Source organism: Anneissia japonica, unplaced genomic scaffold, assembly GCF_011630105.1.
Source record: "Anneissia japonica isolate Jap-2015-1 unplaced genomic scaffold, ASM1163010v1 scaffold4446_len648930_cov198, whole genome shotgun sequence".
NCBI lineage: Eukaryota > Metazoa > Echinodermata > Crinoidea > Comatulida > Comatulidae > Anneissia > Anneissia japonica.
This window is the reverse complement of record NW_022683639.1, coordinates 421,614-436,596: the sequence shown is the minus strand read 5'-3', so window position 1 is coordinate 436,596 and position 14,983 is coordinate 421,614. Positions and strand designations below refer to the sequence as shown.

The 14,983-nt window shown below is 35.5% G+C and overlaps 2 protein-coding genes across 4 annotated transcripts in view; one reads left to right on the top strand and one right to left on the bottom strand.

Annotated features, from left to right (window-relative positions):
* The first annotated feature begins 4,333 nt into the window (after nt 1-4,333).
* Nucleotides 4,334-14,983, top strand: part of LOC117100522 (C-type lectin-like) — an 11,413-nt gene continuing 763 nt past the window's right edge. Inside the window, exons 1-4 of one of the 3 annotated variants that reach the window (XM_033240275.1) lie at nt 4,334-5,117; nt 13,015-13,211; nt 13,826-14,080; nt 14,457-14,609. In XM_033240275.1, the coding sequence (XP_033096166.1) occupies nt 13,142-13,211; nt 13,826-14,080; nt 14,457-14,609 (478 nt within the window). In that variant the 5' untranslated portion in view covers nt 4,334-5,117; nt 13,015-13,141. Of the gene's footprint in view, nt 5,118-12,973; nt 13,212-13,825; nt 14,081-14,456; nt 14,610-14,983 lie in introns of those variants that run through there. The other 2 variants (XM_033240293.1, XM_033240285.1) reach the window with 2 other exon arrangements.
* LOC117100511 (mannan-binding lectin serine protease 1-like) lies at nt 6,071-11,975 on the bottom strand. The gene is made up of 8 exons (XM_033240248.1): nt 11,779-11,975; nt 11,255-11,486; nt 10,288-10,588; nt 9,819-10,012; nt 8,933-9,080; nt 7,656-8,326; nt 7,089-7,467; nt 6,071-6,793 (listed from the first exon to the last, which is right to left on the bottom strand). Exons 2-8 carry the CDS (start codon nt 11,480-11,482, stop codon nt 6,609-6,611), a joined length of 2,106 nt encoding a protein of 701 aa, XP_033096139.1. The 5' UTR covers nt 11,483-11,486; nt 11,779-11,975; the 3' UTR covers nt 6,071-6,608.

The following is a 14,983-nucleotide window of genomic DNA, read 5'->3' as shown; positions in this document are numbered from 1 at the left end:
GGAAAAAGAACTGGACAATACTAAACTACAATGGGATATGATCTTCACAACGTTACATAAATGTACAATTGATACAAAACTTAAAAATTTTCAGTTTCGATTTATTCATCGTATTATTTATACGAATTCCTTTCTACATAAGATATATATTGTTGAATCACCAAATTGTGAATTTTGCTTAGAACAACAAACTTTATTACACATGTTTTTTGAATGCAAAGTAATTAATGTGCTGTGGAAACAAGTACAAATATTTATAAAACAAAGGTTTGAAAGAAATTTAACTTTAAATAAAGAAAGCATATGTTTTGGAATTGACAACCATAAAAATAATCATGCAATTAATAAACTAATAGTTATTACAAAACTATACATTTATAACTGTAAAGTTAATGGACAAAAACCGCACATAAATCCCTTAAAATCAGTTTATGAGAAGCATAAACAAATTGAACAATACATTGCATTCAAAAATAGTTAGCATTGCAGAACAAGGTAGATAGTCCTATATACTGAAATTTTTTTTATATTATGCATTTTGTAGAATTATGAATCATCAATCATTTTGTTTCTTGAATAGCAATTTATGTATGGTAACTATCCATAGTTGCTTAATTTTTCTTTGGTTTTTTATAGTAATGTAACCTTGCTATGTAATTTGTTTTGTTTTATGAAATATACCAGAAATAATAAAATAAAAAAAAAAAATAAAAAATAAAAAAAAAATAAAAAAAATTAGTACAATGTTCATAGACGCCCTACCCATTTTAAAAGGTTTTTTGATTTGATAATTTTAAAAGAAACGTGTCTTGAACGTTACTATGTCAAAGACTGAGATACGTAGAAATAATTTATACATCTTTACTAGGCTAGCTGGTTTTTGAAGGCTTGGTCTAGACTAGGCAGTGATGAGCGAGCCTGGGCCTGACTTCAGCTATATTTATAGGACCTAAAGATACTGTACTGCAACTTAGTACAATGTTGATAGACGCCATACCCTTTTTTTAAAAGGTTTCTACAAGACGAATAGGTGAAAATATTACTCAAATTGTGAGTAAAATTACATTGTTACAACAACTAAACAAAGCACTGCCTGCAGGAGCGCTTCAAAGGATGCCAATATGCAGTGTCTTTGAAGGCTGGTCTTCATTAACTCACACGGGTGAAGGTTACAACCACTGATAGGAAAGCAAACAATTATGTGACATGTAAACTTTAATAACCCAAAAGTAGTTTCATCCAGTTATTTACCCCCCACCCACAAAAAAAACCCAAACATTTCTTATATAATGTTCACAATTATTTCTTCAAATTTACTAATTTTTTTTTGTTTTCATTGCTGGTGATTCAGTGAAGCAACGATCATAACCATCGCATGTCTGATTATTTATCAAAAATATATTTACTCGTTTATAGAATAAATAGGCAAATTATAATATTTGATTTGGTTTATTTACTGGTTGATTGATTGATTCAATTATAGGTTGGTTAATCGGTAAATCGATTAAGTGATATTTGCGGAAATATTTACAACCGTATTGTTAAACTAATGTTAAAATAATGTAATTCACTTTTATGCTAAACTTAATTACTTTTATTTTATTCAGAATTTAGAAATTTTAAATTGATGGTTTTTTTTAAAGATACTTTTTCATTTTTCAGGGGTGGTTGGATACATCTTTACCTTATTGTGATAACGATCACGATATCCTGTTTCAAATTTTGAAAACACCACTTGACTTAAATAGAGCAACTGCTAAAGTTTTATATTTTTTCATATTTCAAATCCTCATTCGATAACTATCAATAAGCTTGTAAGATTCTTCCATGGTGACGTGGTGTGAGAACAAGGTGCACACGTGAAGCTGAATGTATCGCAAGATCAAGTTTCTAAACACATTTGACAACATTTGACACCTGATCCGGCGACGCTGACCAGCAAGACTTCTCGTTGAAACCAACTTTTTGAACCACGCACCCTTATCAAATGTCTATAGTCTGAAAAGTTTTAATGTAGCAGGAATATAAAAAATGAATGAATGTACTTTCTATTTGTATTATAAAAGATTTACTATCAGTATGAGACAAACGGGTGGACCTAAGATTTTGAAATAGAGGAGGCCCAGGGAGTGACTTTTACAGATTGGGGGTGGGGGATAATCCAGATGAAGTCAGCCCCAGGTTTGAATTTTATGGCTATGTAAAAGTCTAAATGGCCAGTGTTCACACTCTCCCCGGACAGCTGAATTTCTTGTTTTGTTTTTTTTTAAATTAATAAAAAAAAAACATAGAGGGAATTAAAGTCGCTCCAGAGGTCTTCTTCTTCTTGCGTATGACAAACAGCATATTTTTCCCCCTTTTTTAGGGCTTGGTTTAAACTAGTGAGCGAGGAATCTGCCCTCAATGGACCTGGGCCTTACTTAACTATTGTAGGACCTAGATACTGTGGTACTGCAAATAGTACAATGTTGATAGACGCCCTACCATTTTTCATTCATTCATCATTAATTTTTCATTCATCTTTTATTTCGGAATTTCATGTCCATACAAAAGAACAACAGTTAACCAATACAAATACATATAAATATAAGACAAAAGTGAAAAATAGACTGCATCAACAAAAACATAAAGATCAAGAAATCATCTTAATGGACACAATGTTCCATTTATTATACATTTTAGAATTGGAAAGAGCATAATGCTTAATGGCGAATTAGAGCTGATTTTGACACGGTTCCTGAAACTATGTATAGAGTTTCTAAGATACTCGTCAAAGGACGGTACACCATTGGATACAAACATAAAACTCGCACTACAGTGCCTCGGTTGTCGCAGTAATAAACGAAGAGCATTATTATAGCAGACGTTTAACGATCTTATAGTACCTTTGTTATATTTACACCAAAAAGTAGAACAGTACATACTAACACGGTAGCATTTAAACAAATAACATTTAGTGGTCATAGAGCATTTACCAAATTTCATACTGAGAGAGTTAGCTCTTATTCATAGCGAACGGTATTGACGTTTAATATCACACTTATCGCTAAAGGGTATTGTTTATAACGTGACCAAGGTAGGTAATAGAGTTAACAAATAACAAAGGGGATGATTTAAGTGTAATACGAGGCTCGCCTTGCAACGCACCTTAGGACAGATTACCATACATTTTGATTTAGACTCATTAAACGTGATATTATAATCACTAGCAAATGTATCACAAATATCAATAAGACTTTGTAGTCCTGCTGCTGATGGAGCCATAAGTACCAAATCATCAGCATAGCTTAAACAATTGATTTTAGTACCATTTAATTCACATCCAACTTTAGCATTATCTAAAAGTACATTAAGCGGATCAGTGTATACATTATACAGTAATGGAGACATGACTCCCCCTTGACGCACTCCGTTCCTAACGGAGAAAGGATCAGATATGCAGCTACCCCACCTGACAACAAACTCCTGCGACCGATACCATGATCGAAGGACTCGAATAACAGGGGTGGGGGTACCTCGTTCAACCAGCGTCTTAAACAACGTCCAGTGGTTGACTTTATCGAACGCTTTGCTAGCGTCTAAGAAACAACAGTAAACGGGGCTACCGTTATTATTGTAGTATTCAATTATTTGTTTTAGCACAAATATGCATAGGTCAGTAGAGTGTCCCGATTTAAAGGCAAATTAATTGTCATTAGAACATAATGTATCACCACAGTTTTTAATCATAACTGACTCTAAAAGTTTCGATGCTACACACGCCAGTGCTATAGGCCTAGCTATAATTGCTCTTATCAGTAATGTTACCAGATTTCGACTTAATTATGGGAACAAGAGTGACTTTAGTAAGATTCTGAGGCACGAACCATGCATAAAAATTGAACTGAAACAAATGCTCAGAACACCACACAACATCAGAAGCAAACTTAAAGTATTCATTGAACAAACCATCAAATCACATTGCTTTGCCCAACGGAAGCTTATCAATATATTTCTTGAGAGTTTTTGGCGTTACTCTAATTTCATAGTTATTACTGACATTCTCATCATCCAGAACATCATTAACAAAAGACGTGTGGTCTGAGGAAGCAACACAATTAAATAGTTCGTTAAAGTGTATTCGCCAGAAATCACACATATCCTTATCACCTTCAACATTACCAATAATATTAGATTGGATATTAGCGTGGTCAGACTGCTTCACCTTAGCCCAGAACCCGCTATAATCATGTTCATAGTACGATTTAGCCATAGAATCGGCCATTATAGTTTATTCATTTAGTTTACATTGTTTAAGAGCAGTTTTAAATTGAGATCGGGTAGTTTTCAAAAATATGCCCGGTTCTAGGTTTACCACTCTCGCGCCAATTAAGAAACGCAACTCTTGCATTTTTATGAAAAGCAGATCCTCGTTCGTTCCACCCTGGAACAACTTTAACTTTAGTATTATTACTTTGTTTAAAACAGCAATTGGAACAATGTTTGAGACATTCAATAATCCTATCATAAAAGTTACTGATATCATTAAAATGCGATTCGTTTTTACATGAATGCTCGTTACAATATAAAGCATCGGGGAAGGAGAATCTACCAAGCAGTGTTTCCGTAAGACTATGGTACTGATTAATGTCGTTTCTGTAAAGGTTTTTCCAATTAATCTTTTTAGGATTCATATGATTCATAGGCCTATTATCATCATTTTGACTACTTGTACTAAGACTGTCAATTATGATTCCAGTATATTCAAAAGTGATCGGAAAATTTTTATTTTTCTATAGGTAGTTTTGTTAAAGATTCTACACTAAGAAAAGTCTAAATATTACTCATATTTTGAATAGAATTAGATTCTTACAGCAACTAATCAAAGCACAGCTTTAAAAGCCAGGATATACTATGTACTCGCATCTACATTTATTAAGTGGTGTTTTATATTGGCATATGTTTGCTTCGTTATTCACCGTTAATTTTCAACAAGTCGAGAGTTTATTTGGTATACAACTATTGGTGGCAGTATTCACACACCTGTGAAATTACTATCTACTGACTGCACAACAACACGCCACATCAATCCTATTACCTGAACTGAGAAGGGCCGGATAGGTCAAAAGGTTTTCAAGGTAATATCAACTTTATGTTATTTATTAAACCTAGCACCTTCTTTCATATTCCTTGCAGCGTCATGCGGCTGTACCGAACGTACAAATGTAATGTAGCTTTAAAAGCATTTGCACAAAATATTTATGGAACATAATATGCCAACATGTAGTGTCTTCGATGGTGGGTCTTCGCTTTATCGACTTCCATGAGTGAAGGGTACAACCACCGATAGGATAGCAAACAAATATGTTACATGAACACTTAAATAACCTAAAAGTAGTTCCACCCACCTATTTAATTTCCAAAAATTCATACCTTATATAAAATGATCACGGTTGTTTCTTTAAAGACCCATTCAATGTTCTTTGAATATCTTTCTGTCAGCATCCATATAGCTTCCGAGATGCTTACATCTTTTCCGAGCTTTATCTGCCTCTCTCTGCAGGTTTCGTTCTTTTTCTGTTTAACTCTGCTGTGAAGATTGGTAGTTTGAGGTCGATCTTGTAGACTAATTTCGGTTGATTCAATAGTATGTGTTTGTAATGGTCCTATCTTGGTAGTTTTTGTTATTTTGTTTTTTTGCCACCTTATTTCCATTCAAGTCGTCGCTCACATCACGAACTAACACAATTAAATTCAATTGTGTTAGTTCGTGAAACCAAAAAAGCGCGTCAAAATACGCGCTGTTGTCGTTAAGGACTTTTTGTGTGGTAAAGAATACAAAATTGCTTGACAACCAATACGCGCTCGTTTTAACGCGCTACTATGATTTCACGAACTAACACAATCTACTTTGATTGTGTTAGTTCGTGATGTGAGTAACGAAGTATTTGCCAATAAATTTTACTAATGGAAAGTCTATTTGATTTAAATACGAAGTTGACTATGGAAAAGGCTATGATGACTGTAACTAGACAAAGTGTAAGATGTCACACTAAAGCTAATGGAATCACAACATGCTCTGAAATTAACGTATTCTAAAATCATTTATTTGTCAATAGTTTTTTTATTTTTTTATTTTTTATTTTATGTGTTTAAACATACATTTTCGTAACAGTGGCACTCGTTGATTGACGGTGCGTTGAAAGACAACAATTTTTTTAAACTTAACAACTAAACTAATACCAAAAAAGATATCGAAGTGTAGAAATTGAAACATTACCGTATGCTTTTATATATATTGACACATCATGATATCATAAAAAAGACTACGAAGCATCCATCATAATGAGTTTCTTTGACTCTCAAAACATACATCTGTACACATCTTTGTTCTGCAATTGGCTGAGTACGGAAATATACATCAGTAATGACGGCACTAATTTGCATAAAATGATACATGAAACATCCAGACTACTTTTTTCACATAAAAACTATTTTATAATTATCTTGACTTCTACTCAATTGACTGGGAACCAGGGGCCGCTTATAGCCACGGATGGATAGGCAGAGCCTAAGTGGTGGTAAATGAGGCGAAACCTACTGAGAGGGATTTAAAGAATGTAAAACATCTACTCTGTGTTAATTATATTGTTTGCCCAGTCTACGAAGTTTTCAACTCGGGTATATACGCCATAAAATCCTGGTTTTGCACACCCATTTCCCCAAGACACTATACCATGCGCAAAGTAAGCGTTGTCGTAGTTACGCAACATGAATGGTCCACCACTGTCTCCTTGGCACGCGTCTCTGCCACCTGTAAAATTAGAAAAAAAAAATTCTATCTACGTCATGTCATCCAAAAACCATATGGATAAAAACTTATTATGGCTCCCATTACTATAAGTATAATGTATATGTTATATTACAACTAATAAAATGTATGACTTGCATGCATTCAAGTACAGAATGTATATGAATAGGAATGTGGTGCATACGTTGCAAATTACTACGACGTCACCTCACTAAAGAAGAGTCACTTCATGAAAACATTGTGTTTCTAACAAAATACTGTATTCATTTATGTAAATAGCTTAAAGCGTTAGTCAAACCTGATCTCACGCCAGCACAAAACATGTTCCTTGTGATGTCATACTTATTCGTGTCTGTTTCGATGGCGTCATATGCTACTGCGCACTTGCGTCTTGATACCAGTGGAACATAAATTTCACGTAGGAAGTCAGAGTGCAATTGGCCAGTTTTTATCCTACCCCATCCTATCACAACTCCACGGTTGTCGTCGCCATCGCCGTGGTCAGTGTTCGTTGCATTATCGTTGTTTGCCGTCGGTATTGGGTTTTGTTCAGGAAGGCAGAGCGGGCGAATCGTGTTCGAAAACTGGATAGACTTGTTGAGCTTCACCAGAGCGATGTCAGCATCAAATGGAACTCGGTCAAATTCGGGATGAATTATGATCTTCTGCGGTTTCACCTGTAATTATTATGTTTAAAGAAAGTAAATTTGCTGAATTCAATGTCGTCATTCAGTCGCACCAACTGCAGCAGCCTTACAAGCAGTAGGCCTGTGTACCAGTTGCAGTGAGCTGTAGTAGTTGCAGCATCAGCAGTAAAATAAGAAGTAGCAGCAGCAGCAATTAATCTCTAAATAGGCTCATTTACCTGAAATGTAGACTCACTATTGTCAGTGCGGCTATGGACACCAAACTTGACCGTCACAGTGCTGGCAGGTAGGATTCCCCTCCTAAGAGGTGACAAAGTGTCGTTAAAGCAATGAGCTGCGGTCATGACCCATTGCTCATTAACCAGGAACCCGCCGCAAATGTTATTTATAATACTATAACTTGGTGCATGGATATTAAACAAAACCTGCCAAGGCCACGAGCCAGGCGAAGATACACGACCGCCGGATATCTTGGACGTTACAATCGATGGGCGTGGATGTGGAAGTACGGATGATACACCACATATCTGTGTACACTCTGGTAATTCGGGTGACCATGTACCATTGGATAGGCACTGAAGACGGCTTTCTTTATTTTCTTGAAGTTTGTAGAAATTGTCACAGTCGTACGTCACAATATTTGTAAAAGTGAAATTGCTATCTGACGATGTCCAGCTACCATGGGCGATGGTCGGTGGCGTGCCACAGTCAAGTATTTTACACAACGCATCTTCTCCAGACCAGTTTCCATCGGCCTGACAGGCTCTGTTCTCCGACCCAAAGAGGATGTACCCAGGAGCACAACTGAACATAACAACAGACTTAAATGTTCTCTCGTGTCCCTGTATGAATCCGTAGGCTGGAGCATCAATATCGACGCATTGCTTACCTACATAAATAAACCAACACTAATTTACTAAAGCACGGTACTTTCGAAATAATACTTAAAAGTTGAATTTTAGAAGAATATCATGTTATTACAAAGCGAAGCACTAGTAATTTATAACACAGACACAATGTAATATGACGATGAAAAGTATAAAAGCAAAAATGGTGGCGAAGTCAAGTGTCAATCAGTAAAAAAAAACAAGGGAATGTTCGATGCTCTTAATTGTGAAATTGTTTAAAGCAGCAAAAAAAAAAGATAAATTCACAGAATAATCTCTTGAATTTTTTATAGCTTTTCATCGACTTCTAGAAAGGAGCAACGATGCACTGGTGAACCTCTCGTGGAATACGGAATCCTCAGTTCACTATGTACGGTATAATCAACCGTTAAAGGTCAACTTTAGGACATCTTCTGTAGGAAGGGAGGCCCTGTGCTACCTGTCCCACGGAGCTGGCGGACCCTAACGAACAGGCAATGTTGTCTAGCAGTAGGCCTAACCATATATTACCTGGGTGCGGACACGTAACTAATAGGGCCCAACCTCATGGCCGGGAGCCTCAACCACTTTACAATATATAAATGCATTAGTGTTCATAATGACACTACCTTGTGTTGTGTACTCAAGTGTGAATCCTCTACCAGAAAGCTGTCCATCAGAATGAAATGTTATTTTCACTATGTTACTCGCAGACGTGATGTTCGCTGGATTTCTAGACCCGCAGAATGGTCCTAGTTTTTGTTCATCACTCTCAATCTACACAAACAACAATTTCAATATAATATTTTCGTCATTTTTGGGGTGCTATTTTTTTTTTTTACAAAATATAGGAGGCAATTCAATTATTTTATTCGACTGGAGAATATCTCTGGTTGTAAATTACTGCATGGACGTAGGACGTCTGAATGCCAAAATCGGGACACAGTGCTTTTATTCAAGGGGAAAAATGTAGTTTAAGAATAGATGCTGGATGCAAGCAAAGTCACCGTCACCGAAAAACTTCGAAAGTCCAGCTAGTCTGGGACAAATTGTTGTTCTTAGATTTGCTTAATATTTCACTATTGGTTTGGACAACATACTGTAGAGTATTTTAGATTTTATTAGACTGTATTATAATCATTTGATTTTATTCGGTCCGATTTGGCAAAACAAGTACAATGTGATAGGCCTACGGAACAATTAGTAACCAGATCCCACCTAGGATAACACTAAAAAGCTAAAAGATGGCATATTGTTATTGGATCTGATTTAGACGTCAGAACGTGGAACGCCATCTGAAATAAAATAAGCCGTCTCGCGGTTTCAACGGCGCATTCATACTGTATGCCTTTGTAAAATGCCATACTGTTCGCGAACGTGCACGTTGTTCAATAAGCTGGATTGTCTTGTTTGTATGCATTGATGTTTGATAGTTAAAACTACGAGAGCACCTATTGTTTCACAGTTAAAACTACGAGAGCACCTATTATTATGAACAGTAAATATAAAACGTACTTTCAAGTAATCGTATGGACAACGCACGTCAGGATGTTCCTCGATGTCGAAATCTGTAAAAGCGATATTAATGACGTAGCCTTCTTCAACAACAACTGTCCAATCACAGTCCAAATTACTTGGGTGGATACCTGGGTAATCAGGTGTTGCTATGTCACCCGAAATTGTCGTCAATACGTTTTCACTACATTCACCTAAACAATAGTTTCATATACAAAATATGCATCAAGAATGACTCACTGATTTAAATTATAGGTATATTTGAAAATTGTTTAATATACTCCATTTCATACTTAAAATGGCGTTTAAAGTGCTCTAAACCTGCAAAAAGTACTCTCAAAATGAGTGATAGTCTGTGCTACAGTCTTAGATTGTGTTGCCCATCGAAAGCTGGAATAATATTTTAGTTAACGTTTTTTTTATTACCGATTTAAAGACACAAATTAATTAAGAATCATACATAACTTACTTGTACAGGCTAATTTATCACTATGCAATATGTATCCCCTTCGACAGGTGCAATAGTACCCTCCTATGTAGTTCTGACAGAAATGTTCACATTTGTCAATTGTTGTTGCGCACTCATCGATATCTTCTGCGTAGTAGTGCGCAGCAAAGCCATCATGCGGTCGTTCGTTGGAATAGTCAGAACGGAAATGAACCGTCAACTGCCTCCCCGTGGACCTAAGTAAAATGTCATGAGCGGCACTGTCTTTACCAAATTCGTCGTTGCCACAAAACGTAGAAATTAGTTCAGCCGCATTGAAAACCTAAATTCCCAGAAAATAAAATGTTTTAATCTTATATACTTTAAACAAAAATAATTTTAAATATTTTATATTAGGTCTATTAATCTTCAAGGTACGCAAATATTCAATCACCTGTGATCACATATTCCTACTGTATTCCATAAAGTGCGATCAATATTTCATATTTTCATTTTATAATTTAGTGTTTCCAAAGAGAACCATTACAAATTAGGAATGTAACAGACAGAGGAATCCCCTAGGCATGGAGCTGAAATCCCTCCTTGTTAGGCAGACGAACAAATAACCGGTAGGCCTATACGTTTTAAACTCTCAAAACAATTTAAAAGGTTAACAAATATCTATTATTTTCAGCACCAGCAGAAAGCTTAGCACGAAGGCCCCAACCAGGGCTTCGCACCTTTTGCACCTCTCACATCCACCGGAAATTACCAAATTCGTCGGATCCCCTCTCAGATAAAATAGTCCCCTCCCCTTCCCTACACTTTAGGAAAATCCTGGAGTCCTCACTTGGTGCAGATATGCATACGTTGGATGGTGCAACCTGACGTACGTAAAACTCTACGAACCTTAACAGTTTTATAAACAAAAGTCAAATAGTCATGAACATATGAACTATGGTTGTGTATGAACCAACCTTTACTCGACCTGAATTTAGAATGTTCGTACCTTCACGTAATCGTACTCGCAGTTTTCCGAGTATTCTAGGTTAAACACTCTGAAGTAAATTGCGATTGTGAATCCAGTTGGCACTGTGATTTTCCATGCTGTATTCAAATCATTAATGTAGGGTTCTGGGAAACCAGGAGAATTAATTTCACCAAACAAAGCACCAGATCTTTCAATGACTTCAGTGTTCACTGATAGGATTGTTGTCAAAAGTAATAATACTAACATCTTTCTGTGAAAAACAAACACCCAATTTACATTAGAAATGTGTTTCATTAGAAAATTAGAAGTCCGTACTTGTATCCTTAATGATATAATTTAGATTATCCACCCAAAATGCAGTAACAGTAATACATAATGGTAATTTTTTTTAAAGAAGCAGCGAGGTCTCTATTGCTTATGCTCAGGAGGAGCAAACTTCTTTCAACTTCCGACATAAGTGTGGCTGTAGGCATAATCTATTCTACATTTTTTGTAGGCCTATCTAAAGTAATGTTGTAAATATACAGACGATACAAACTCACTCGTATGATTTTTTACCCTCTTCCTCGTCGTAAATCTTTCTTGACCTAAATGAGAAAACAAGAACCTTACGGATTTTCACCTTTGGTACTCCAACCTTAATAGGGCAAGCATCCGATTGTCTTTCCTGTTCGTTTGAATTACATATACAATAACTTCTTGACTACTTGGTTAGGGATTCAAATTATAATTTAACGACGCCGTGTTTTGTGCACTCACCTTTGATCTCAGATCATTGTAGGAAGTAAATAACTGACCTCTGAGAAAATATCAGTGGTGTGGGGAAGTGTTGAATTAGGGTCATTATTAATAAATAATAATAATAATAATAATAATAATAATAATAATAATAAAGATTTATAAAGCGTACATCTCCACCAAATGTGCTCAAGGCGCATGAAATATATGAAATATTGAAATAATAACAAACTGTTACAATACTGTAAGACCAATATAAACAATTAATGAATAATAATTAGTGTTGATGTTATTGCTATAAATATAATAATAGCATTATACTATAGTATGGTTATCGTTGATCATCATCATCACAACTATTATTAGGTTATTATTAAGCTATTATTACGCTATTATTAAGCTATTATTGTTATTATTTATTCAAACAATTCTAGCTGATAGTAGACCGATAGGCTTATTGCACGCGCTATTTCAATGTGAGTGATAACGACTATACAACAATATTCAGTGTTCGTGCATATTGGCATCAACCTTATTTTTATTGTTTCCATGTGTCACGTCATCCGATAGCATTATCATTGTTTTTAATAGTAGGCCTACCACTGTTTCACTGCCCTTGTTTGATTGCAGAATGTCTTCCTTCCTTGTGATTATCAGTCACATTTCTTTGCCTAATTTTACGCATGGCTTCCTTGTGGCTTCAATCATCGTGACACTACCAGTATTAGCTCGTCAGAAAAAAAAAAGCCAGTGACTATTGTTACACTAGTCTTGGAAATGGTTTAATACTGTGCAACAATAGCCACTGCCGAAGAAAACTTACTCGTCACGACAAAATTGCAAAAATCAAATTAACATGACAATCCATTTGTAATAGGCAAAGGATGTATGGCGCTTTTTCTTGCGACTACATTACGACTGAATTACAATCAATCAATGGTAATAAAGAAATAAACATTACAATTACAAGTAGGAAGGCAAAAACGTGAGTAAATTTATTTGAAATGAACAAAAAAGTTTCGAGCTTCGTTCTTTTTCAGCTCTTCTCTCATTTCAGTGTCAGCTGACATTTTGACATATTAGTAACTGCAAGCTACTCCAGTTATTCGTGCACATCGATACATTGGTGTTGTTTTAACTGAATAAAGTCGGAAAATTGCAAGAAAAATGCAACTGGAGTTTATGATGAGAATCATGGTCTACAGTGTTTCAGTGTTTATCTATCGTGTAAACTCATGTGAGTAAACATTTTGTTGAAAGCTATAGTTATTTATACTTTTAAAAGAAATTAGCTTACGCTGTCAATTTTATTCTGTACTCGGACAGATCCTGGGGGAGGGCGTCGGTGGTGGTCAATAGGGTGTGTGTAGACCTGGCGCTTAGCGGATCTAAGGAATCACGCTATTTAAGGCGCATCAAAAACATAAACTACCTCAGTGTTTTTTTTTTTTTTATTTCACTCGTACAAGGCTGGCAGCCCGTCAAAATTGCAAGCTGGGTTGATTTATGAGAGCTGTGGCTCGATTGTCCATGATGATTAAATTGCTGTATTAAACTGTGCATTCGATCACTTTTAAACATTCAATTTTGTAATATAATTCGTTGATATTACAGTGGTGTTTCTGACATTCTGACAACTGCTGAGCTACTGTAATAAAATGTGCAGTAATATTTTCTGGTATAAATAAGCCTTTCAAAATATTGTAAAATAACTTTAATTTGCAAAGGTAACCTGTTTGTGTAGGCATATAACATGCCTTGATCCTTCAAACATGAATGCGCACTTGTAACTACGTAATGCTTATTAAACGTTCCATCAGGCTTCGTGTTGCTATTATATTGTTTCTTTAGATACTTGTCAAGACCAGTGGTATCTGTTTGGTGACAGTTGCTATAAAAACTTTAATAAGACCGTTAATTGGAACGATGCACTTCAAAGTTGCAGGGATAATAATGCAAGTCTGGTAACGATATCATCAGAACCAGAACATGATTTTGTTAGAGAGCTTTGTAATGCATCCTCTTTTACGTGGATTGGATACAACGATATTGAAGATGAAAACGTATGGCGGTGGACGATCGAAGCTGAAAATTCAACTTATACGGGTATATCTATCATACTTCAATGACTAGCTTGTTTCTTTTTTTTTTTATTAAACATATATAATTTTTCAATTAAAAAATGAACAATTAACCACCAGAAGGACCCCACTGAAAATAAATTTTAGAGCTTTATGAGGATATTTCACACATAAAGAAATATAATTCAATCCATATATTTTAACATGATGTGATTATAAAGCAAGTGGGGGAAAACAGAAACAGCAAGCGGAATAATGTAATAGATAAAAATGTATATTCTGATCATAAATCGTTTAGCAAGGGGATTGCGTGATCACACACACATTACTTCTACATTAATCATGTTTCTACAGACGCCAATTGAATTTCCGGAATAATATTTGTTGATCTATAATTTTAGCCTGGAAAAATGGGCAACCAAACAACTACCACAATGTTGCTTATGGTAGTCAGAATGCAGATTGCGCCGTTTCCAGATGTGGTGTGGAATCCACATGGTCGGATTACATCTGCGAGTTTGTTGATTCATCGACCACTTATACGTGTGAAAAAGGTAACACATGTCACACCCTCATAAATACACCCTACATACAGCCTTCCATCCACACACACGTTCACTACGGATTTGTGCCCCTTGAAGATCATAAGGAAATGGTATTGATAAGAAATAACTGATTGAAGGCTGTATATGAAAAACATTAATGGTATGAATACCATGCCTGCCCATCACAAGATTTTTTTTCAAATCTTCTCGGGCTTGTGCCTTCTTCCTTTTGAATTTTTCCTCATAAACCGATTTTTTGTATTTTTCTGTATGATTGCAATTGGAAGTTAATAAATGTTTTTTGAATTGAATTGAATACCTTGTATTTCTGGTCAGTTGCCCATATACATACACACACACACACACACACACACCACACATCT